This window comes from Saccopteryx bilineata, chromosome 10, assembly GCF_036850765.1.
Source record: "Saccopteryx bilineata isolate mSacBil1 chromosome 10, mSacBil1_pri_phased_curated, whole genome shotgun sequence".
Lineage (NCBI taxonomy): Eukaryota > Metazoa > Chordata > Mammalia > Chiroptera > Emballonuridae > Saccopteryx > Saccopteryx bilineata.
Window position 1 is genome coordinate 13615368 of NC_089499.1, and position 24690 is coordinate 13640057.

Genomic DNA, 24690 nt, shown 5'->3' on the forward strand with positions numbered 1-24690 from the left:
GTGCCACTGAATTCCAGCTCAATTGTCTCAGAGTCTGAAACATATGCTGTATAATTTTAATGATTTGGAATGTATTGGTAATTTCCTTTTGGCTTAGCATATTGAAAATATTCATTAGGCACTTGAAAAGAATACTTTCTGCAGTTGCAAGGGTCAATACACTGCATAACCCACTGAGCACAGAAAGGTCATTGTATGGTCCAAATATCCTATATCCCTGCTTATTTTTGTCTGCTTGTTCTAGTAATTACTGAGAGAGTGGTGTATAAAAATATCTCCCACTATGCTACGGGAGGTCTGTTTCTCCCTACAGTTCCATCTTGGAGCTGTGTTATTAAATGCATACATATTTTAAGTTGCTATATTATATCTTTCCCAGTAAAGTGAAACTTTCATCATTTCGAGTTGACTTTCTTTATCCCCCAAAATGCATTTTTGCCTTACAAATCTCCTTGCCTGATGTAAATTCAATAATGTTTCCTTTTGGTTTGGAATTTGCCTCTTATATCTTTACCCATCCTTTTTCTTCCAGCCTTTGAGAATCCGTAGAGTTTTAATATGTCTCTTGTAAATAGCATAGTCAGATTTTAGATTCTTATTCAGTTCTGATAGTTCAATTCGTGTCTTTTAACCAAAGTGCGGAGTCCTCTTACTCTGCGAGTACAGACAGATCTGGATAGGAGTCTATCATTGTGTTTGGGGTTTTCTATGTGCTCAAGTATGCACGTGTTCCCACCATCACCACCTTCTTGATTTATTTTGGATTATTTGTTTTCCCTTGTTCCTTTTCCCCCTTTATTGGTTTAGAAATTAAATACCCCATTTTTATTCTTTGATTGGTTTCCTTAGTAATTCCAGCATGAGTAGCTAATCAAAGTAAAAATTAACTAAAATCTTTATCCTCCCCCAAGACAAATTTTCATCTGTTACCCCCTTCCAACTTATAATTCTGTTGTGTTCTAATTTTATTTTGTTTTTAAAAATCTGTTACTTAATTGACAATAAATAATTCTAGCTATTGTGCAGATAGTCCCCAAACTCAGCATCTTAACCCAATAAAGGTTTATTTCTCACTTGTGATGTAGTATGATGCAAGCCAGGCCTTACAACCTGCAGAGCTTGCCTTCAGCTTGTGGAAAATGGGAGGCCAAGGCTCCTTTTTAGTTTTACACAGTCTAAGGCTTTCAGTCAGGGCTCAAGGTCTCTTTTGCAATAGACATCCCTTAAAACTTAGCTTCACCTTGGCCACTTGGCTCAGTGGTAGAGCATCAGCCCAGCATGAGGATGTCCCAGGTTCGATTCCTGGTCAGGGCACACAGAAGTGTTCTTCTGCTTCTCCACCCCTCCCCTTCTCACTTCTCTCTCTCTCTCTCTCTCTCTCTCTTTCTCTCTCTCTCTCTCTCTCTCTCTCTCTCTCTTCTCCTCCCACAGCCATGGCTCAATTGGAGCGAATTGGCCCCAGGCACTGAGGATGGCTCCATAACCTCCACCTCAGGCACTAAGAAGAGCTCAGTTGCTGAGCAATGGAGCAACTCCCCAGATGGGCAGAGCATCCACCCAGGCTTGCCGGGTGGATACTAGTTGGGGTGCATGCAGCAGTCTGTCTCTTTGCCACCCCTCCTCTCATTGAATAATAATTTAAAATATAAATAAATAAATAAACTTAGCTTCAGACTACTCTGGGTTCCACCTGCCCAAAGTGCTTTCTCTGACCATTCTCAGCTCTGCTTTATTTCTTTGCTTTCTTGTCTCCATACCTTTCTTTCTCTCTCAACTCAATGGTGGCCACACCATTAGGATAATCGTTGCTCAGAGTCACTTCATTTCACTGAAAGGTTTAATTGGTCTTCAACACTTAAAGACTTAATCCCATTCCCTACTGATTGGACTATGAAGCAGTGTACTTCCCCTCCTAAACAGAAAATTCTATATTAATTATGAGATTAACTAGAGAGATGGTTAATTAAATAGAAAGGAATATTCAGCAGCTATTAAAAGCAACAGTTTATAAATTTTCCGTGATAATATGAAACAATTCTTTTGCTGTAATGCTAAGCTGGGCAAAGGCTACAGAGAGCAACTGGATGGGGGTGGAGGTGGAGGTTACAGGGAATATGGACAGATACAGGTGGGGCTGCTTTGTTGAGCCATTCATTCTGGGAATGCAGGAGCCAGCTAGGTGGTTTGTGAGGGGAAGGGCAGTACAGCCCAGCAGCTAACAACAGGGGCTCCCAAACCCTGACATCCGGGAAACAGCAAGTGGAGGGATCCTGTTTTCCTGTCCTTTATAAAAACAACAAAAGAATTAATAGAGAATGACTCAATTCATGTCCTCTAATGAGAATTATCACAACTTGCTTACAGTTTAGTATAAGCTTGATTTTGGACAACAAATTGCTATCTAAGAAAATACAATTGATCCTTGAAACAACGTGGGTTTGAACTGCATTGGGTCCACCTATATGAAGGCTCTTTTTTGATAAATACTGTACGTGTATTTTCTCTTATGATTTTTGTAGTGACATGTTCTTTACTCTAGCTGACTGGATTGTAAGAATACATTATATAATACATATAACATGCAAAATATGGTAATCAACTGCTTATATTATCAGTAAGGCTTCTGGTCAACAGTAGGCTATTAACAGTTGAGTTTTGGGGAAATCAAAAGTTATGCATAGATTTTTTTACTGCATGGGAGGCCTGTGCCCCTAACCCCCATGTTGTTTAAGAGTCAACTCTATTAATTTCTAAACTCTCTGTTCTCCTTCCCCCTGTCCAAACTAACTAAGGAACCAGTGGAAACCATCAGCCAAGTACCACTGAGGCAAGAGTCAGTGCCTGGCCTCTTTGCTCAGGTGCCAGTGAGCCTGCCCCTGTGCCCCTCCCTGTCCCGAGTTAGGACCCACAGACTCTGTGGGGTGGTGGGTGGCTGTCACTTTGTGTCAGGGCCTGACTTCTGCTCTTGTCCGAGGTTTGCCACAAGAATAGAAACTTACCAATCACGTTGCTAGAGAAAGTTTGCATTCTCCCAAAGCCCTCCACAGAATGGCTCCATCAAGTTACCAACACTCAGTTTTTATGAGCGTTTGACAAATACCTCGATGTTCAGTCCACAGACTTGGGTGTACCAAGCTCTGCTTCCAGTATGAGGACAATAACCTCCAGACTAGGTTGAAGGTGAACAATGACCTCCCACCCACCCCCCACCCATCACATGGAGAAGTGACTATGGAGCTTCCTGTGTGAGAGGATTAAATCTCTTCCCTTGGCACTTACGCACTGCTGTGCAGGTGATAAAACCCACTGCCCTGCTCTGTTCAGCACTGTATCCAAGCACCCGACCCAGAGCCTGGCTCTTGGGAGGTGCTCCCCAAATACCCCATGACAGCTGAGCCCAGATATTCCTGCCTAACATATTAGAGAACCACGCAGAGGTACTCTTTAAGTGTTTATACATCTTTATGCATGGCACTTTTGCTCTCTTGTGGGACTTAGCACATTTGGGTGAACACTGAAGACTTTCGGGGTGTTTGCCTTGTTTTCGTTAACTTAACCATTTGTTCCATGAGGGCAGGATCCTCTCTCCACGCACACCTCAGGCTGGCACGGTGCCACACACACATGGTTGGCAGTCAATATGGTGGGCAGTTCAGTTGATCAATTAAATGAACATATACGGGTCATATAATGCTGGGTCCATGAAATCATCTATACTTGCCATTTTAGAGCTGGTGGGGGCAATAGCCATCCATAGCCCCAAAATGAGAAATTCCCTAAGCCAGTGGTCAGCAAACTCATTAGTCAACAGAGTACAATGATTGAAATTTCTTTTGAGAGCCAAATTTTTAAAACTTAAACTATATAGGTAGGTACATTCCTTATCAAGGTAGCGCCTGTACGTGGTATTTTGTGGAAGAGCCACACTCAAGGGGCCAAAGAGCCGCATGTGCCTCACGAGCCGTGGTTTGCCGACCACTGCCCTAAGAGATCATTAGCCAATACCTCTCAAATGCCATGAGCCATGCCCTACCTGCAGAAGACTAGTCTCTCTTCAGGTCAAAGTGGACCATTCTCACTTATTTGTCAGCTCTGTCATGCCTTACTCCACCGCCATAGCACAGGCCCACATCAGGAGGCCAGTGGCTACAGCACAGAGTAGCTACGGCAAAACCACCCACCCAGCACAACACCCCTGACTTTGCCACAGTCAGCAAAGCACATTGAATATGTAGGGGCCATCGAGGACTGATAATATTTTTCAGTAACTGAAGACATAGGACGAAAGGTCTCAAAGAACACTTTCTGGGAGCACCTTCTCTTAATGGAATGAGCTGCCTTGGGCTTTCCCCAGGCCTTTTATTTCTGGCCAAGACTTAAGAGGAAAAAGGAGGAGGAGAACAGCCTCCAGGACCTGACACCGTCTCTGTTTCTCCGCAGCTGCGGGTTCTCAAGCTGGCCAAGTCCTGGCCAACCTTGAACAACCTCATCAAGATCATCGGGAACTCGGTGGGGGCGCTGGGGAACCTGACCCTCATCCTGGCCATCATTGTCTTCATCTTCGCGCTGGTTGGCAAGCAGCTCCTCGGGGAGAACTACCGGGGAAATGGGTACAAAATCTCTGTGCCTGGTGAAAAAGAGCCTCGCTGGCACATGAAGGACTTTTTCCACTCCTTCCTCATCATCTTCCGCATCCTCTGCGGGGAGTGGATTGAAAACATGTGGGCCTGCATGGAAGTTGGCGAGAAATCCATATGCCTCGTCCTTTTCTTGACAGTGATGGTGCTGGGGAACCTGGTGGTGAGTGCAGAGCCCTGCTGTCTCCTGGGCAACAGAGGGGAGCTTCCAGGTTCAAGCTTTGACGTGGCACATTCATGTGCCCACCTTGTGCCTCCCAGAGTGAAAGGCCTTTAAACTTTTCAAAGTCATTTCTAAGTCACATGATAAGAACTGTCCTTGGGGAGGCAGCCTGACTTGTAGGAATGAGCACATATAATAGAAAAGGAACGACCCAGCTTAGAATCCCAGCTCCACCACAAATAAAGATGGCTGACCCAGCCCAAGAGACGGTCTCCCCAAGCTCTAATTGCCTTAAAAATCAAGAAAACAGTGCTTGCTCATGGGCTTAGTGGGAGAATTAAATTACAGGAGATGACATATGCAAATTGCCTACAGCAGTATCTGGGCTATGGCAGGAACTCAATAAATGATAGCTGTTAGTTGTTAAAGGAAAAATTTCCTTCCCCGCTCCAGGGAGCTTCAAAAAAATGATTTTCTCCAGGGGAGTAAAAGCAGGCTGATGTCTCCAAGCTACACAGGTCCCAGCGAGGAGCAGGGAGCAGACACGATGGGACAAGATGAATAAAGGAAGCCGGGTGGTGGGCAACATCTCACGCCACCGTGGCAATGACACAGTCCACTTCCAGGTTTGGGGAAGCCTCTCTGCGGACTTCCTTGCCAGTCAGCCACAGCAGCCCTTCTCTGTCCCAGCCTGGCTCCCTGCCCTCAGCTTGTCTGCCCACACTAGCTCTGGGCGCTCTCAGTCTCCCAGCACCGGCTGGCTGGAGGGACATGTGGACTTCTGGAGCCCCGTTCTTACTGCCCTGGAAGTCAACCCACGCAGATCCTTTCCTGTAAGAGTTTTACAGACAAGAGAACACTAGACCAAGAAAAGGGATGAGCCTGGCCAACGGTGGCGCAGTGGGTAGAGCATCCACCTGGGACGCTGAGGTCCCAGGTCCCAGTCCCCGAGGTCACTGACTTGAGTACGGGCTCATCCAGCTTTGACCGCAGGCTCACCAGCTTGAGCACAGGATCATCAGCAGGATCCCAAGGTCACTGGCTTGAGCTCAAAGGTTGCTGGCTTAAAGCTCAATGTCATTGGTTTGAGCAAGGGGTCACTAGCTCGGCTGGAGCCCCCTGGTAAAGGCAGATATGAGAAGCAATCAATGAACAATGAAAGTAACTCAGCTTTGAGTGGATGCTTCTCATCTCTCTCTCCCTTCCTTTCTCTCTCCAAAAAATAAAAAAAGGAAAGTAAGAGAGAGAGAGACAGAGACAGAGAGAGAGACAGAGAGAGAGAGGAAGGAAGGAAGGAAGGAAGGAGAGAGAGAGAGAGAGAAAGAAAAAGAAAGAAAGAAAGAAGAAAGAAAGAAAGAAAGAAAGAAAGAAAGAAAGAAAGAAAGAAAGAAAGAAAAGAAAACAGACCCAGACTTTTCCGAGTCTTTGCGCCCAGGTTCCTGAGGCAGTGATGCCTTCCGCCGCATTCCCGAGCGCGGGCTGGCTGGACCTCCCGCCTTCCCGGCCCAGCCCACCATCCCTCAGAGCCACAGGCCTGAACCCTCGGCAGGAGGTTTGCCCCTCTGAGCACTTTCCCATCCCTCATGTCACTTCCTCTTCACAGCCACCGGAGAGGTAGACAGTCCCACTCCCTGCTTAGAGCGGAAGAGCGTGAAGTTGGAAGCAGTGAGGAGGTGTGCCCAAGATTGCAGTGTGAGGACTAGAACCCGGGGCTTTGGCAAATGAAGGTGGTCCCAGGGCAGGCCCGTGCCTGCTCCTCTCTGTTGTCCCTGACGCCCCTGTGCTCAGCAGGGGTGACCCTCCTCCTCTAGGGGGAGAACATGCTTCCAAGCCTTATCCACCTGAGGCAGGCAGTGACCTAGGGCATCCCCAAGGCTCCTCTCCCTGGCTTTCAGAAGATGCATTCTTCCAAGAGGGAAAGCACCCTGGGAGTGCACGGAGAGGCCCAGGCGTGGCTCTCCGGCTCTCCTGCCATCGAGCTGCCCACTGGTGGGCCGTGGAGGGGCTCGGTGTGTTGACGGAGTGACCTTCCCTTCCTTCCGCTCCTCTTTCAGGTGCTCAACCTGTTTATCGCCCTGCTGCTGAACTCCTTCAGCGCCGACAACCTCACACCCTCAGAGGAGGACGGGGAGATGAACAACCTGCAGGTGGCCCTGGCCCGGATCCAGGTGTTCGGCCATCGCGCCAGGAAGGCCCTTCGCAGCTTCTTCTGCCGGCCCTGCCTCCTCCTCCCCCGGACCAAGGCAGAGCCCCAGCTGGTGGTGAAGATCCCACTTTCCATCTCCAAAGCCAAGAACCACATTGCTGCCGATGAGGCCATGGGGAGCCCTGGAGGGCTCCCGGCTCCCGGAGAGCCCAGAGAGGACCACAGTGACTTCATCACCAACCCTAACATCTGGGTCTCTGTGCCCATTGCCGAGGGTGAATCTGACCTGGATGACTTGGTGGAGGAGGAGGAGGAGGAGGGGGGAGAGGGGCAAGAGGAGGAAGAGGAAAAGGATGCTCAGAGCTCCCAGCAGGAAGTGATCCCCCACATGCAGGTGAGAGCTCTCCCATTGGATGCCCACAGGAAGCAGGGATAGGCCTCAGGGAGGGCGCGGCAGGGGCAGACAGGAAACTGTGATACAGAGATTTCCCGACATCAGGGCTGACACAGCCTCGGAGAGCCCCGGGCAAGCCAGCCGGAGGAGCCCTTGGCATAAGGAAGCGCAAGCCATGCCAGGTTTCAGGAGGAGGTGGCCTTTAAGCATCGGGAAGGAAGGGTCATGAGTCCCCCAGGCAAGTAGGGCGCAGGGGCAGCCTTGAGCCCCAAGCTATTTTGAGGCACTTGGGGCTATTTTTTCACACCGCCAAACCCAGGCTGTGTGCATGAGATGCTAATGAGATTCCTCTGAGAGCAGGAGGCTCTCCAAGAGCAAGCAAGCCTCCTCTAATCTTCACCCGAAGCCTAATGAGTCCCGATCGTTACATGACTCATCTTAGCCAGCTTTCCCCGTCAAGGGAGGTTACAGGGAAATGACACTTGCTCCTTTTGGCCCCAAAGAATTTCAGCCTCTTTGGTAATATATTTTTTAAAATTCTTTGGATGGTTCCCTACTACTTTAAGCTGATGTATCAACCCTCATCAGCCTCTTCCCAATGACTAGGGGCACAATATGGGAAGGCGGGAAGTCCTGTGGGACCCAGGGACACTCAGGGCTGCCGGCCATCCCACGAAATGGCCTTAGACAGCTGTGCTTTGAGTATGTGGCTCTCCCACAGCCCTCTCCCCCTGCAGCTGTCCCCTCCCTTGTGTTCCAGCAGCTGCTATCAGCTGCCATATTTTACATGCCTTTGTCTGCCGAGGGCAGGGCGTCACCATTCCCAGCGTAAAGGACATGAACTCCTTGACGGCTGTCTCCACTCAGAGACATTTTTAGTTACTTTTTAGGGTCCTTGGGGGACTCCACATGGCTTAATTTCACTACCACTCTGACCTTTGGACAATTAATAATGGTCATGTATAACATCTATAGAGCCAAATGCTTTGTTCAAGTGTTTGATAAGCACGACCATACTGAGTCATCAAAATAACTGAAGTAGACCTGCCCGCTCAATTTTGCAGACGGGGGGTGTGGGTGTGTGTGTGTGTGTGTGTGTGTGAAGATCAGAGAGGTTAAATAACTTGCCTAAGGTCACACAGCTTGTAAGTAAGGAAGCCAAGAGCCAAACAGATCTGTCAGGCTATATAGTCTTCACACTCACTTCACGCAAGTATGTGGGTGGGTGGATGGATAGATTCTAGTTACATGTATTAGGTCCTTAGACGGGGCAGACTAGGAGGTAAATGCGAGACCGCTTCTGATTTGGAAATGGTCAACTGAGAGCGGGCGCAGGCACCTAGTGGAGATCTTCTCTCACTAGCAGGAGCCGCTGCAGCAAGTCGGGAGGTCTGAGGACCACCACCTGGCACCCAGGAGCCCAGGCTCCAGAGCGTCGTCCGAGAACCTGGCTCCATGCCCGGGTGAGCAGTTCAAAGATGAGGACGCCGTTCAGGCCCCTGCCGAGGTAGGTATGTGAGCTTCCCAGAGAGGAGGGCTAGTTCAGACTGCAGTTAAACTCCTGACTCCTGTCACATTCTGGGAGTCTTCACAGTCCTTCCTAGCCCCGGGGCTACTCAGTATGATTTCAGCAGGAATAGTAAAGCTACACACAAGGGGGCGGGGGGGGGGGGGCGGTGACCGTTTCTCAACCTCTCTGAGCCTCTGTGTCTCCATCTGTGAAACCGCATGGTACCCTGGGTAGGATTCTTTTGAAGCTTAAATGAGATGCTGCTTGTCAACCATTCAGCTCTTCTCTGAAATGGAATAAGTGCCCAGAAAATGACAGCCAAGACAAAAAGGAAACAAAAGACCATGCACAGAGGGAGTTAGGTGAAGCCTGCCCGATAGATGTCAGAGTGGCTCGTGGGTGAGACTGTCTTCCCTGTGACTCCCCACCCCCGCTCTCTTTTGTCCACACCAATTTCTTGAGCCAAAAACATTTCTGGGGCCCTGGAGAGGCCGTCTGTGCGGAGCGGTCTACTGACAGCCTTCCGCAGACCGAGCGGGAAGAAGAATCAGGCTTGGGAATGTCTTCTAAAGAGGTAAAAATAAACTTGGTGGTTTCGCTACGAATCTTTGAAGAAAGCGAACTATAGAAAAAAAAAAAAAAAAGAGGTGTCTGGAAAGCCTGAGCATCTTTAATGCCACTGTAACTAAAAATCAAAAATTTAACTTGACACCTGGCCACTAAGTGCTGAGCCTGTGACAGGCAGCGGGTGAGGCAAAGATAAGAAAGACATCACTCACCTCCGAAGTTATCAAGCCCTTCAGCCTGAGGAATGTCAGTGACTGGCTGTGTGCCCCTGGGCAGGGCTGATCACAGCAGGGGGAGACAAGAGGATGGGCTGGCATGCCATCTGGGGGCCCTGGGTGCACACGAGCCACTGGGTTCCAACCAGGCAGGGATTGCCACCTTCTCCACACGGGTATCATATTTCCTGCTGAGCCTTCTAAGCTCACTCTGTGTTTTTCGTACCCAACTGCTGGGCGTTGGCTCTGTTTTGTTTTTGTTTTGTTTTTTTTTCTGTTTTGTCCATGACCCTGACCAGGCAGGGAGGGGCCTGACAGTGACAGATGGGGACAGGCGCACCCTGCCATTTGGGTCCATTAGCCAAGCTATCAGCTGTACTAATAGGAGGGCAGCTTCAGCTCCTAATTGAATTCATCTAGAGACATTACAGGGCTGGAGCTGCCGGGAGGGCCGCAGGGCCCCAGCAGCGCTGCTCCACGGTTAAATGTTCAAGCCTAGGGAATGCTCAGTCTTTACGGGGGGTCATTACGGTGACTCGGCCGTCGCCAGCACTCCCTCTGGGGCCTGGAGGTTTAAAGCCTCGCAGAGCTGAGGGTGAGCATCACCGTTCTGGGCCTCCGCTGGCTGGCGGGGCACCAAACACGCGAGGGAGGGACGCCACGGTGGGTCCGGCCTGAGGTCTTCCCTGCAGCGCCGAGCGAGCTCCTGCCCAGGGGGACCTGCACCAGTGGTGCTGAGAGCTCCCGGCCCTGGCCCTGGCCCTGTGCCCCGCAGGGAGCAGACGACAGGAGCTCCTCAGAAGGCAGCACGGTGGACTGCCCGGACCCTGAGGAGATGCTGAAGAAGATCCCTGAGCTGGCGGAAGACCTGGAGGAACCCGAGGACTGCTTCACGGCAGGTAGAGTGGCAGCCGCACGCCTCCCCACGCTGACTTTCATTAGGGGCCAGGACCCAGCTCAGCCCTCCCGAGGGCACCACCGCCTCCAGCGCCTGCCTGGCGTGGGGTCCGCAGGAGACAGGGCCCTTGCTGCTTCACTGACAGGCTTGAGGGACTGGCGTCAGACACCGACGCCACCACGTGCAGCAGCCGGGGGGCGGGATCCGCGTCTCCTGCCACGTCAGACACGTAACTGGCGGGTGCTGCCCCCTCCTTCTCACCCCTGAAAACCTCTCACTCCTTTGTAAATCAGCCCCCTTGAGGCTGCAAAGGGGGAAGGAGTCACTCCCATAAACACTCTTGATTGGGGCGTAAAGGACCCAGAGGAGGGCCATGACGCGTGGTGGCCTTCAGACTCTTGAGTAACGTTTGAAGGCAGAGACCGCGGTGCCCCTGTCTTTCTCTTCAGCGTCTAACCATGAGGCACATTGCGTTCTCAATAGGTATGTGTGCCGTAAACGAGTAAGCGTACTATGAGATGGTGGCCTCGATAACAACAACATTCAAATTAAGAAAAAGAAACACTTGCAGTTTCTAGTTTCACATGACCCTAGGCTGCGCTGGGCTGGGCTGGACTGGGCCGGACTGGACCGAACCCAAGCCCCCTCTCAGCCGTGTGGTTGCCCCTCAGTTCAGCACTGGCTCAGGGCATAGCCCCTCAGACACCACCGCTGGGCCGAGGCCACATGGTTTGTCAGGGTTCCGGAGACAGTGGGCATAAGCACAGGGACCTCGGGTGTCCTCCGTCAGAAGGAAGAAGGCTGGGGAGGAGAGGGGAGTAGGCAAGGCAGATGTCGGAGAGGCACAGCCGAGGGCAGGATGGAGAGGCTGCCCGGAAGGGACCCCGCTTCCCTTGTATTCCAGGAAGGCATTCTCTCCCCAAGGGATGGCGAGGGGGTTTCCCAGCAGAGTGATCTCCCCGCAGGGCTGGAGCAGAAGAGCACCTCCTTCCCCAGTGGGACGTCACTCACCCTCAGTCACCCCTCCCCACAGGCTGCCTTCGCCGCTGTCCCTGCTGCAGAGTGGACAGCGCCAAGTTCCCGTGGACCGTGGGCTGGGAGGTGCGCAAGACCTGCTACCGCATCGTGGAGCACAGCTGGTTTGAGAGCTTCATCATCTTCATGATCCTGCTCAGCAGCGGGTCTCTGGTAAGGGAAGGCAGCGTCCGTGCCCCGGGGCCTCCGGAGGGGGTCTCCACAAGCTGCATCGGTGGGTCCCCTTGACTCCTGCCATGCAGTCCCCGACCTCTAGCCGAGAGGGGAGTTGCAGCCCAGCACGTGGGCTCCTCTCAGCAGCAGGGCATGGCAGGTGATCGAGGTACCCATGCCATGGCCTGCTAAACCTGGCTGCAAGTATAGCAAGCAGTGCTGGTGTGCATCCGACTCTATAGATGCAGAAACAAACACTAAAGGACTTAAAGCACTCGTCCAAGGCTACCCAGCTTGTCAGCAGCATAACCTAAGTTTGCTCTCATTTAATCCCAAAGCCCCTGACTTGCTACCTTCTGACCCGTCAAGCACACTGACCTTCTCTGAAAGGCCTGGTACAGAGAGGAACATCCTTGACACATCGAGCTGCTTTTGGTAATATTTAGAATAGTACTATTACACAATCAAAGCTCACAGCAAATCGTTGCAACGGCACTTCTCAAAATTTGATCATCTGAGGAGCTTGTTCAAGTGCAGTTCCTGATTCAGCCCCTGGGGCGGGGCTGGAGAAGCTGCATTTCCAGCAAGCCCCCACGTGAGGCTGAGGCTGCTGGTCCATACTTTGAATAACAGAGCCTTGCAGGAAGAGAGATTCTGAGTTAAGAGACGCTTTCTAAGCCCCGGGCTGAATCCCCAGCTTGGCGGGACAAGGAAGAATGCGTCTCTCTGGACCATTGCTTTAATGTCACTATACAATCTCAACTAATCTTCCCAGTGGACCAAGGTAGATGTCAACACAAGGAGGGACTCATCCTTCTGAGCTGTCCGCACTTTATGGATGAGGAAGTCACAGCCCAAAGACACGAAGGGACCTGCTTGGGGTCCCCGCTAGTTAGTTAAAGGGAGGACCAGCACCCCATGCTTTTCTGGCTCACAGCTCCAAGTGTTTTCACTTGTCCTGCTCCTCATGTGTCCTTTACCCCCTGAAAACAATCTCCTGACTGTCTGGGCACCCACTTAAATGCCAGATTCCCAAGGAAGGTTGCCCAACCTGCTCAGGGGGTGGCATCCGCCTCCAAGAGGAGCAAAGGCCGACAAGAGGGCTATGATCTGGGAGGAAAGTGAGGCCGGAAGTGGCCCAGAGCCGATGGAGACGAGGGCTTCCTGCAGCACGGCTGCTCGCCATCTTGGAAGGTGGAGAGGTTGCAGTGCGGCAGAGTCCGAAGGTGCCCATTGGCACACGGCGGTGACGGTCTGGTCTCAGTCCTGGGCTGGGTGCAGAGGTTCACATTGCAGGGCAAGAGGAGGCTGAGTGGGGCTTTCTCCACACTGCCCCTTCCCTCCATCCTGTCCTCCCTGATGAAAATAAGACCACACTGCCCTTTGAATGGGTGCTTCTGTCACTACCTCTTCGGCTCCTGTCTTTCCCATGGACCTTCTCTCCTGGTTTCCCTCCTCCACTCTCCTTTGCCCTTCCCTCTCTCACTCCCCTCCCCCACACACCCCAGCTGCCCCACTCCCCAGGCAGGGAGCTCAGAGGGCGCCCCATCCGCTCTCCACTCACCTCCCCATCTCCTTTCCCCAAGGGACTGTGCCGGCTGGCACCAAATTTAGTCTTCCTTATGCTTTTACTTTGCGTACTTTTGAAATAATAACATGAGTTTTCATCTGACAAAGTAGAGTGCAAAGAAAAAAAAAAAACGAAGTTGGAAATTCTGGGCAAATGCAAAGAAAAAAAATATCACCCATTTTCCAATCACTCAAAGAGGATCTCACTTTGAAAACATTTGGTACATTTGCTTCTCATCTTTCTCATCGCATGCAATGCATGCATATTACACAACTGAAGCCACGATGATGTGTTCGATAATTTCTCAGTCACTTTTCTCAATCAATATGCTCCTCCCATCTCGGGCAATGGTGGCCGTGGAGTCCATTCTAGGAATGTGTCATAATAGACCCAAGTCATCCGTATGATTACTTCTAATAAGCATGGAAGAGCCTTTGTAGTTATGCCTTTGAAGACGTTTCCTGTCTTGGCCTGGTTAGAAGCAGGACCGGAAGCAGGGACCCTTGTGCAGTTTGTGGGGGGCACACTCTGAGGGGGAGGCTGTGAGAGAAGCAGGGGGGAACGCTGAAAGGAGCAGGGAAAAGACGCAGGTCTTGATGAAGCCCAGCCGCAGCCGGATCCCACGGGAGCCACGAAGCATACAGGACCCCACAGAGCTGTCCCACCTCGGGGCTTTCAAACTCAGTCAGGCGCTGACTGAGGGGGCAGGTAACCTGAGGGGGTGGCAGTCTCCTTCCACCCAGGGACAGCCTGAGGAAAGGGGGACATTCAGGGACAGCCTGAGGAAAAGGGGACATTCAGGGACAGCCTGAGGAAAGGGGGACATTCAGGGACAGCCTGGGGAAAGGGGGACATTCAGGGACAGCCTGAGGAAAGGGGGACATTCAGGGACAGCCGGAGGAAAGGGGGACATTCAGGGACAGCCGGAGGAAAGGGGAACATTCAGGGACAGCCGGAGGAAAGGGGGACATTCAGGGACAGCCTGAGGAAAGGGGGACATTCAGGGACAGCCTGAGGAAAGGGGGACATTCAGGGACAGCCTGAGGAAAGGGGGACATTCAGGGTCAGCCGGAGGAAAGGGGGACATTCAGGGACAGCTTGAGGAAAAGGGGACTTTCAGGGACAGCTTGAGGAAAAGGGGACATTCAGGGACAGCCCGAGGAAAGGGGGACATTCAGGGACAGCCTGAGGAAAGGGGGACATTCAGGGACAGGCTGAGGAAAGGGGGACATTCAGAGACAGCCTGAGGAAAGGGGGACATTCAGGGACAGCCTGAGGAAAAGGGGACATTCAGGAGCTGTTAGCAGACAACCATTACAGCAGGTGGGAGGTGGGGGGGGTGCACTGGCCCCTGAAACAGGATCTGGGGGCGGGGGTCCACCTTAGGATAAATTCTTAAAGGTAGAATTGCTAGGTTTCTACACCTTAAAGACATGTTACCAAACTGGCTTCCCAAAGACTGCACTGGCTTTCCCCCGCCACCGGCCGGGTAGGAGAGTGGGCAGCCTCTTCCCCAAAGCCTCACCAACCCTGGTATGCCACCGGCCGGGTAGGAGAGTGGGCAACCTCTTCTCCAAAGCCTCACCAACCCCGGTATGCCACCGACCGGGTAGGAGAGTGGGCAGCCTCTTCCCCAAAGCCTCACCAACCCTGGTATGCTACCGGCCAGGTAGGAGAGTGGGCAGCCTCTTCCCCAAAGCCTCACCAACCTTGGTATTCCCTGTGTTCTGTTTTCATTTTCTTTTTTTTTATCTTCACCAATCTGATAAAACAAAAACGGCATCTTCTTTTTATTTAAATTTCCTTGATTACCAGTGAGCTACAACATTCTTTTTCAGAGGTTCATTGGTGGCTCTCACTTTGATTTCTGTGAACAGCCGTGAACATCCTTTGATGCTTTTATTTTCAAACTGAGTCACAATCAGCATCCCTTTGGCTTAATTCCAAAATCCAGCTCCAGAAGGTTTTCTTTGTCACTTGCATTCAGCATCGCTGCAAAGTGTGAGCAGGACCACATGTCCCTGCTGGCTCAGGAAGGCCTGGTTTGTGTATCACAGTGCCTCCTCCACTACCCCCCCTCCTACCCCAGAGCAGAGATAACAAAACAATACAGGCAGGCTAGGGACCAGCACCCTCCCAGGGGCTGAGGGCAGGCCTGGCGGAGTCCTTCCTGTCACTGGGCCCCAGTGCCGTGAGTCCAGGCAGCCTGCCACTCTGTCCCCTTCTTTCCAGGCCTTTGAAGACCATTACCTTGACAAAAAGCCTACAGTGATGGCCTTGCTGGAGTACACCGACAGGGTGTTTACATTTATCTTCGTGTTCGAGATGCTGCTCAAGTGGGTGGCCTATGGCCTCAAAAACTACTTCACCAACGCCTGGTGCTGGCTAGACTTCTTCATTGTGAGCGTAAGTAGCTCAGTGGGCACATGTGGGACTTGGGGGCTTCACCTCTGAGGGCTGCTGCTACCCAAGAAAGCTCAGAGGCCCGGCCCGCAGGGGCTACGCCAAAGAGAAGTCTTAAGCACATAGCAAGGGGTCTGAGAATAGCCCTGCGCACACGTGGGTGGTAAGATCCAGGAAGGACGTGATTTGGTGCAATAGTGATCCTCTGGGGAGCTCTTGGTTCTTAGGCTTCCCTCCAGAAAGACCACTTACTGTCCTTTAAATGAATTTTACATTTAAAACAAAATGGCCTGACCAGGCGGTGGCACAGTGGATAGAGCACCGGACTGGGATGCGGAGGGCCCAGGTTCGAGACCCCGAGGTCGCCAGCTCGAGTGCGGGCTCATCCGGTTTGAGCAAAGCTCACCAGCTTGAGCTCAAGGTCGCTGGCTCGAGCAAGGGGGTCACTCGGTCTGCTGAAGGCCCGCAGTCAAGGCGGCCTTGACTGCATTGCCATTGATATGAGAAATCAATCAATGAACAACTAAGGAACCACAACAAAGAATTGATGTTTCTCATCTCTCTCCTTTCCTGTCTGTCTGTCCATATCTGTCCCTCTCTCTGACTCTCTCTGTCTCTGCCACAAAAATAAATAAATAAATAAATAAATAAATAAATAAATAAATAAATAAAATAAAATGGAACATGAGACGCTCAAAGGTCTCATGACCTTGCATCTATGTGACAGGGCTTCTGGGCGTAGGGAACTGAGACTGCACAGCACAGCACAGAGGACGTGCCCACCTGCTGACTCTGTCCTCAGCCCTGGGTGCACTCTAGAATCCCCTGGGAAGCTTTTAAAAATACAACGAGCAAGCACTACTATTCCCAGAGATTCAGATCTCTCTGGTCCTGGGGTACAGGGCTGAGGAAGGGGGGTTCAGGTGACAGTAGTTTGTAAAACTCTTGGATATGTCCAGTGTGCAGCCAGAATTGAAAACCACTGAGCTAACTCTGCTGGCTGCTCCCCAGTGGCACTAAAAGGGAGAGAGGGTCCTCCCCTTTAGGGAGGTGCTAAGCTAAAGCTCATATGTCAGACTCACACTAACCTGTGGCCACCAACCCCCCTATTAGGGGTTTTACCAAATGCCTTCCACACATTAGACCTGAGCCTTCCTAACCCCCAAAAGCTAGGAGTGATCTTAACCATGACAACCCTCTATCTCCGTCCAGGCCTTTGCCCTCTTGGCTTTGCAAGATGTCTGCATGTGTTATTTGTGCACTGGTGCTCAGCCGAGGGTCTCTGCAGGCAGGGGAAGACACGTGTTGCGTTTGTCTCTGCCTCCCCCACTTCAACAGCCACCAGCACCGAGTTCTGCACCTCAGAGGTGTCCGGGAATGTGTCCGTATCTGGTGCTTGCCTCCTGGAGCTGGATGGAGTCCAGTAAAGAACATCCGTCCCCCTCCTGTGTTGGCAGGTCCTCCGCAGCAGGTCCGGCCACTCAGTTCTCTTTCTTCCTGATACCAGTGCGCTAGCAACGTTAGGCTAACACTGTACAATAGCAATTAGCTCTAAGGCCTGAAATCTGAGTCACAGGAGATAATTCTGTGCCTATGAAATAATTATTCAGAGATGAATGGAAAATGTCTTATTCTGGCCGCCCACCCCTATTAGTGGCACAGTCACTGCAACCTATGCAGATCTCGCTAGCTTCGGTCTTGATCACTTTAAATGTCATCATCTGACCATCCTTTCTTCCATACACCCCTCCTTCCATCTATCCAACCATTCATCCTTCCTTTTGCTTCCTTCCAACATCCACTCATCTAAACTTCTTACATTTATCCTCTCCATGAGTTTGTTTCTCACATCATCCATTCTCAAAATTCCTTTCTTCTTCCCTTCTGCCCATCCATTCATCCAAACCTTCCTCCCATCCATCTATCCACTGGTCCTTAGCCCTTCCGTCTTCCTATCTTTTGATTCATCCTCCTATCTAACTATTGAATCATCTAACTTTCTTTTTAGTTATTCATGGACCTCTCATCCAAGCCTCCTCTTATCAATCCATTATTCTCTCTCTAATCTTCCTTCTATTCTTCCTTTAACCAATCCATCTATTCTTCCTTTCTTCCACTTATCTATTTATCCTTTATTTCTCTATCTAACCATCTAGCCATCCACTCATCCATCTATCCATCTAGTCATCCATCAACCCATTTATCCATTTATCTATCCATTTATCCCTCCAGTCAACCTTTCACCCATTCTCTAATCTTTTATTCACCTATTTTATCCACCTTTCCACCTTTCCATTCATCCATCAGCCATTTTACCTAGCCATCATCCTTCCTACATCTATTCATCCTATCCATCTCCTACTCTGTATTTTTTTCTTCTTTGCTTTTTTCTTCTATCCTTCCTTTTAACTATCTATTCTATTTACTTTTGTATCCTTTGATCCGTTTTTCTGTACAACCATCCTCAACTTCCCATCTAGCTGTTCTTCTTTCTTTCTTTCCTCCCTCCCATCCATCCCAATATGCTTCTTTCTTTTTTCTCTTTTTTCAGTTCATCCAACATTTATTTATAACTACTGAATATAAGATTGACTTATGAAGTGCTTTGGGAGAGATAAAAGCCAATAAATTGAAACCTTCTATCTCCGGGAGTTGACACTTCAATGTTTCAGCAGATAAGGCACACAGGGAGAAATAAACATATTATAAGGGGATACATGGTGAGCACTGCTGGAAATAATTAGTATCTTAGGGACACAGAGACATGAGCCTGCTTCTGCCCGGGGAAGGCTGAGTGGTTAGGAAGGCTTCATTTAAGAGGTGGCATTAGGCAGATGGCGTAAAATGCTCAACACCAATGAGGTGCAGAGAGAACCAGGGAGGCAGTCTTAGTTAAAAGATGACCCTGAGTAAATGCACAGACAGGTGCGTTTAGGGAACAATTTGATTTGGGTAGAATATGTGGGTGAAATGTGACTAGAAAAGTTGGCTGTGGCTGTGTCATCCAGGCTAAGGAGTACGTCGCTTATCCTAAGCCCCAGTGAAGGCTGGAAGTAAGAGAGAGACATGACCATAATCAGATTTGCAGTAGAGAAAGGATGGAACGGGTGCAAGACTGGAGCCTAGAGGCCACTCGGAAGCTGATGGCCTGAGTGGGGGGAATAGAGCTGGACCTGCGGTGGACGGACTCTGATGGAGAGGCCCCAGCCCCTGGTTGCCCCAGCTGCAGGGTTTGCACATGCATCAAACTTCCTAGGGCCCAGCGTGGGGCTGGCCCCAAACCTCTCTGCCCTCTGTCAGCTGTGCGGTTGGGTGCCACCTGCTGGTGTCTGGTGCCTTGCATGGACGAAGCAAGGGGGTCCCTTTTATTCCAGTGCTTCATCCTGGCGGAACGTGCCACTCCGAGAACAGGCATCCTTTGAGGCTCTAGCACCCAAGGATAAACCCTGCCCCTTCTGAAGTTCCGGTACGCATCCCCAGCTGGCTGCGGGATAGGCTAAGCCTGCGTTCCGCCCACCAGTCCTGGTACGCTTGGGCTCCCTCCCCAAGGACCGGTTCACAGCACCCAGCAAGCCCAAGCCTGTGCACAGGGCCTCTCCCCCAGCACCTTCAGAGTTCCTGGAAGTTGTGACCACTTTTCCATGTCAGTGTGTCTCCTTTGCAAGCCTTGGAAAAGCTAACAGACCATCAGGGACTCAGGACTCTGCCATTCTGTCCCAACTAACAACGCTGGGTCTCACGGACCCACGTCAGTCACTCTGACTGAAGAGCAGACTTGTGGGGCCTTGCGATTCTCTTAGCCTGACTCTCACTTTACACAGGGTAAGAGTAAAACCTAGACTAACAAGGCGCTGACCCAAGGTCAAATATATATATATATATATCTGGGGCCAAGAGAGAGCTAGATCGTGCCTAGAACAGGACCCTTTCTACCTCGTCTTTCTGAGCAAACACAATTGAGACTAATTTTATATTCCTCCAAATAAACGTTCACACAACCCTCATGAAGGGACATCATCTCTCCAAATCTCTGAAAGTCAGTCAGAGTTTCCAGGATGTTGGAGCCCACCTGATGCCCCTAGAAGGGAATGGGGAGGAGGGGTTAGTACACTGGGAGCTTGGCCACCTACGTACCAGGGTCTGGCAATGTGGGCTACTTGGTTTTTCTTTCCCAGAGCTTCAGATAAGTGATGAATGAAGTCTTTAATAAAAGAGAAGCAATTGGATTCTCTCTAGAGCTCTCATTGGAACCCAGAATAAGGTGGCAGCCAGGACGTTGGCTCAGACAGAGTAGGGGGTGGCAGGGATTTCCTGACTCCTTCCACCAGGGCTGGCCCTCTGAGAACCTGGAGTGATGTTGTTGCTCTCCGCCTGTGCCCAGATCTCACTGATCAGCCTGACAGCGAAGCTCATGGACTATTCTGAAATATCATCCATCAAAGCCCTTCGGACCCTCCGTGCCCTGCGGCCACTGCGGGCTCTGTCTCGATTTGAAGGCATGCGGGTAAGACCTATCTCCAAACTGCTCTGGTCTGCAACACCTGCTACCCCTTCGTGCCCTCCATACCGCTGACCCTGGGCTCCAGGCCCTGCCCCCGCTGACCCTGGGCTCCGGGCCCCGCCCCCGCTGACCCTGGGCTCCGGGCCCCGCCCCCGCTGACCCTGGGCTCCGGGCCCCGCCCCCCTCCCCCAGCTCAGCACTGAGTCCTTCCTCACTTCTGCTCGGAAGCGGGTGGTGCTGCCGTGTCCTGACTCTCCTGTTTCCCCTTCAGGCCCCTTTGTGACCCTCTCTCCCCTTCTCACCCCAAACATCACACCTGCCAGGACTCACACTTCCCTTCTGCTCTCGGGGATCCTGCTTCATGCTCCACAAGCATCCCTTACCCCAACCTCCCATTGCCAAAATTTCCGGAATGTCCCTAGCTCTTCATCTTTCCATGACAAATGAGCCTTTCTTCTGACACTCCATTTAAATGTTGTGACATCAGCAGCACCGCAGCCACCTCCCACTGGGACACGCCTTCCCTCCCACCTGACGCAGGCCTGGGTCGTAAGGGTTCCCCCCTTTGCCCACCCTTTCCTTCCCTGGCTCTACCAGCTGCCACCCGGCCCTCCCTGTCCTCCTCCGTGTGGAATGCTCACAAGCCTGGGCTTTGCCTGAGGGGGGGACGAGGGACTGCTAATTCCCCCCTCCCCTTCCTTATTGTTACAAATGTCTCCTGGGACAGAAAGTGAGGGTTTGCTTTCTTCTGCCACCGTTGACTGACTCAAAGAAGACATCAGATCTTCAAAAAACAAAAGTGGACTTTTACAATTAACGCGTACGTTTACAAACACTAGGGGCTTATGACTGAAATGGTTGGATATTTATTTTACTTTATGTCCTGGTGGCTGATTGACACATAGGCAAGTGTGTGGATATGGATTTGGGTTGTTGATTCTTAACCAAAGCATCCTATCCAGGGGTCCCCAAACTTTTTACACAGGGGGCCAGTTCACTGTCCCTCAGACCGTTGGGGGGCCGCCACATACAGTGCTCCTCTCACTGACCACCAGTGAAAGAGGTGCCCCTTTCCGGAAGTGTGGCAGGAGCTGTATAAATGGTTTCAGGGGGCCACATGCGGCCCGCGGGCCATAGTTTGGGGATGCCTGCACACACTATTGTCGTGTGCTGTATTTAAGGAAAATAAAGCAAGTTTCTAGAAGTCTGTACGTGCTCGCCACACACACACACACACACACACACACACACACACTCACACCCCTAAATGAGCACCTGTGCACCTGTGAACTCTTCCACCTCCTCAGTCGTGGGGGAAGACACTGAGTGCTGCGCTGAAGTTCAGAGAAAGTGTACAGCCACCCTCAGCTGCCCGGTGACTCTCAGTCTCCTCAGCCCGAATTATTGCACGAATTAACTCACTTCTCTTGCTTCCAAAGGCCACTGGCTCATGAAGCAGCCTCCGTGAGTGTAGAAAGAAGTCGGACCCAGCCAAGAGGGGTGAGCCATTGGCGGGGTTGCAGGTCCTTTCGCATTTCCCCGCAGGTGGTGGTGGACGCCCTGGTGGGCGCCATCCCGTCCATCATGAACGTCCTCCTCGTCTGCCTCATCTTCTGGCTCATCTTCAGCATCATGGCCATGAACTTCTTTTCAGGGAAGTTTTGGAAGTGCATCAACATGACGAATAATGATTTTTCTCTTGTGCCTTCAACTACTGTGAATAATAAATCTGACTGTGAACTTAAAAACCACACCGGCAACCTCTTTTGGGTCAACACGAAGGTCAACTTTGATAATGTGGCAATGGGTTACCTCGCACTTCTGCAGGTGGTGAGTCCCGAAATCAACCGTGTCTTTTTCTTTGGCTGCTCTATACCATGGAGGGACTGGGGTCTTTCAGAAGATGCTGTGTACGGGGTAGCACTCAGTGTGAGCTAAGGTTATTCCCTTGTCCTAGAGTCTACACCATGAGACTAGAGGGCCTTACCAATGAGTATAATCTCCCAGTGGTGCCATTAGACCGATGTGGGCTCATAGACTAGAATAAAAGGATGAACCTGCCATGGCATTGTGTCAGGTGGTGAGTTGGAATTCACTACTTGTACAAAATAGACATAGTATAGCCACATATACAGTCTTCTACTGTAAAATTATCCCCTCAAGGATGATAAATTATGTTTCAAGTTTATTGTAGTGATAGGTAAGGATGGTGATGATGAGAGTCAACCACATTCATACTTTCATTCATTCATTCATTCATTCTTCATCCCTTGTCTTCATCCACTTGTTCATTCAGTCCTCCATCCATTCAAGTGTTAATGTAATTACTTGTACACTTGTCATACAGTCACCCACAAGTTCCTGCATCCCACCATTTGCCCGTGCATTCATTTGACAAACAATCCCTGAGTAGCTATGCTGTGCCAGGCACTGCCCTACCCTGGGAGATCAGAGATATGCCAGAACTGGCTCCAGGGGGCCAATGCTCAATGAGAAAAACAAATAAGCGAATCAAACCCGAGCCTGGTGTGGATGATGGGCAGAGCCTGAGTAGTCTCTGCTCCTCGTTTCCAGGCAACCTTTAAAGGCTGGATGGATATCATGTACGCGGCTGTCGACGCCCGAGAGGTGAGTCTCAGCCCACTGTGCCTACCTCCTTGCCCTCTGTGTGCCCCGCCCTCATCAGCCTATTTGAATTGGAGTGAAGGTGACCTTGGGACCAGAAGAGGTGACCACCCAGAAGCCTGGCACTATTCCTGTCTGGAGCAGTGTCCTGCTGGCTCCCTGCTGGCTCTTTTTTTTTTTTTTTTTTTTGTATTTTTCTGAAGCTGGAAACGGGGAGAGACAGTCAGACAGACTCCCGCATGCGCCCGACCGGGATCCACCCGGCACGCCCACCAGGGGCGACGCTCTGTCCACCAAAGGGTGATGCTCCGGGGCGTCACTCTGCTGCGACCAGAGCCACTCTAGAGCCTGGGGCAGAGGCCAAGGAGCCATCCCCAGCGCCTGGGCCATCTTTGCTCCAATGGAGCCTTGGCTGCGGGAAGGGAAGAGAGAGACAGAGAGGAAGGGGGGGGGGGGTGGAGAAGCAAATAGGCGCTTCTCCTATGTGCCCTGGCCAGGAATCGAACCTGGGTCCCCCGCACGCCAGGCCAACGCTCTACCGCTGAGCCAACCGGCCAGGGCCCTGCTGGCTCTTTAAGTTGAGCCAGCCTGTTCTCCTTCCATGCCCACTCCTCAGGCTTCTGAAGCTCTTCCTCTGCTTAGGGAAAGTACTAGATAAAGAACTGGGTGTGAGGGCACTTCCTGGGCAGGGGCGGGAGCAGGCACCTAGGCTAGAACAGAGGGATGAGATTGAATTTCAGGTACGATCACGGCCTCCCTCGTGGCAGCCAGGCAGGAGAGAACGATGCTGTTGAGGAAAGACCCGGGCCTGCTGCGCAAACATTGCAGACACCCCGCCCTACCCTCCCAGCCCACCTCTGGGTTCACTTGTGTTCTGCGCTGCTGATTCTCTGAGACCTGACTTTCTCCAGTGCTTCAGGGCTTGCTCAGCAGCCCCTCCGCCCAGGGCGGGGGGCCCCCAGGGGCAAGCCTCACAGATAAGTTCTGGGAGTCTGTCCATAAAGGCTCCAGCTTCCCTGTCCCTTGGAGGTCAAGTCCTGAGGTTCCCTAGAGGGCCCCCACGGGATGGAGTGCCCGTTGCCCATAGCGATGGCTTTCTTCACAACACCCCCTTCTTTGCCTTGCTCCTGTGCCTCTCCCCCTCCCTCACTCCTGCTTCCGGGATCACCTCCCAGATAAACGTCCCCTCCCGTGCCCAGTCCTCGGCTCTGGGTTGGCTTCCAGGGCAAACACCTGCTGAGACACCCCCTCCTCCCCATGCCCCACCTTGTCTGCTCACAGCCGACCTTGCAGCCCAGCTGGGAGGCCAGCCGGTACATGTACCTGTACTTCGTTGTCTTCATCATCTTCGGCGGCTTCTTCACCCTCAATCTCTTCGTGGGGGTCATAATCGACAACTTCAATCAACAGAAAAAAAAGATAAGTGGCGTTCGGGTGCCTCTGCGGCAGGTTGTGGCCGATCTTAGACCTCCTGTCCCCTGGCCTGGAGACTAAAGCTGACACCACTCGCAGCCCTGCACGCCTGGCCAGGAGCCCAGGTTTGACCTGTGACACCAGCACCAGGTGCCTCTGCGGCAGGTTGTGGCCAATCTTAGACCTCCTGTCCCCTGGCCTGGAGACTAAAGCTGACACCGCTCGCAGCCCTGCACGCCTGGCCAGGAGCCCAGGGTTGACCTGTGACACCAGCACCAGCATTTGCTCCCCGGTTGCAGCCCGCACCTCTGTGTGGTGTCTGGGCTTCTGCTGAAAGACTGTCATTTCTCTGTATCACCATTGCCCCCCAACCTTGCCTGGGGTCCCCATATTCTCTCCCAGAGTGCCTGGCCCTCCTGGCTGGGACCAGGGATGTTGAGCATGTCTCCGGTGACCCCCT

General features: G+C 51.6%; 1 protein-coding gene across 3 annotated transcripts in view; it reads left to right on the forward strand.

The window, feature by feature from the left end:
- The window catches only part of SCN10A (sodium voltage-gated channel alpha subunit 10), a 96681-nt gene that overhangs the window by 59303 nt on the left and 12688 nt on the right, over window positions 1-24690 (forward strand). For 2 of the 3 annotated variants that reach the window (XM_066244354.1, XM_066244356.1), the window contains 10 exons: window positions 4441-4800; window positions 6855-7340; window positions 8704-8847; window positions 10408-10531; window positions 11564-11718; window positions 15521-15694; window positions 20073-20195; window positions 21738-22022; window positions 22767-22820; window positions 24099-24236. In XM_066244354.1, coding sequence (XP_066100451.1) covers window positions 4441-4800; window positions 6855-7340; window positions 8704-8847; window positions 10408-10531; window positions 11564-11718; window positions 15521-15694; window positions 20073-20195; window positions 21738-22022; window positions 22767-22820; window positions 24099-24236 — 2043 coding nt within the window. The remainder of the gene's footprint in view (window positions 1-4440; window positions 4801-6854; window positions 7341-8703; window positions 8848-10407; window positions 10532-11563; window positions 11719-15520; window positions 15695-20072; window positions 20196-21737; window positions 22023-22766; window positions 22821-24098; window positions 24237-24690) is intronic. The other variant, XM_066244355.1, reaches the window with a different exon arrangement.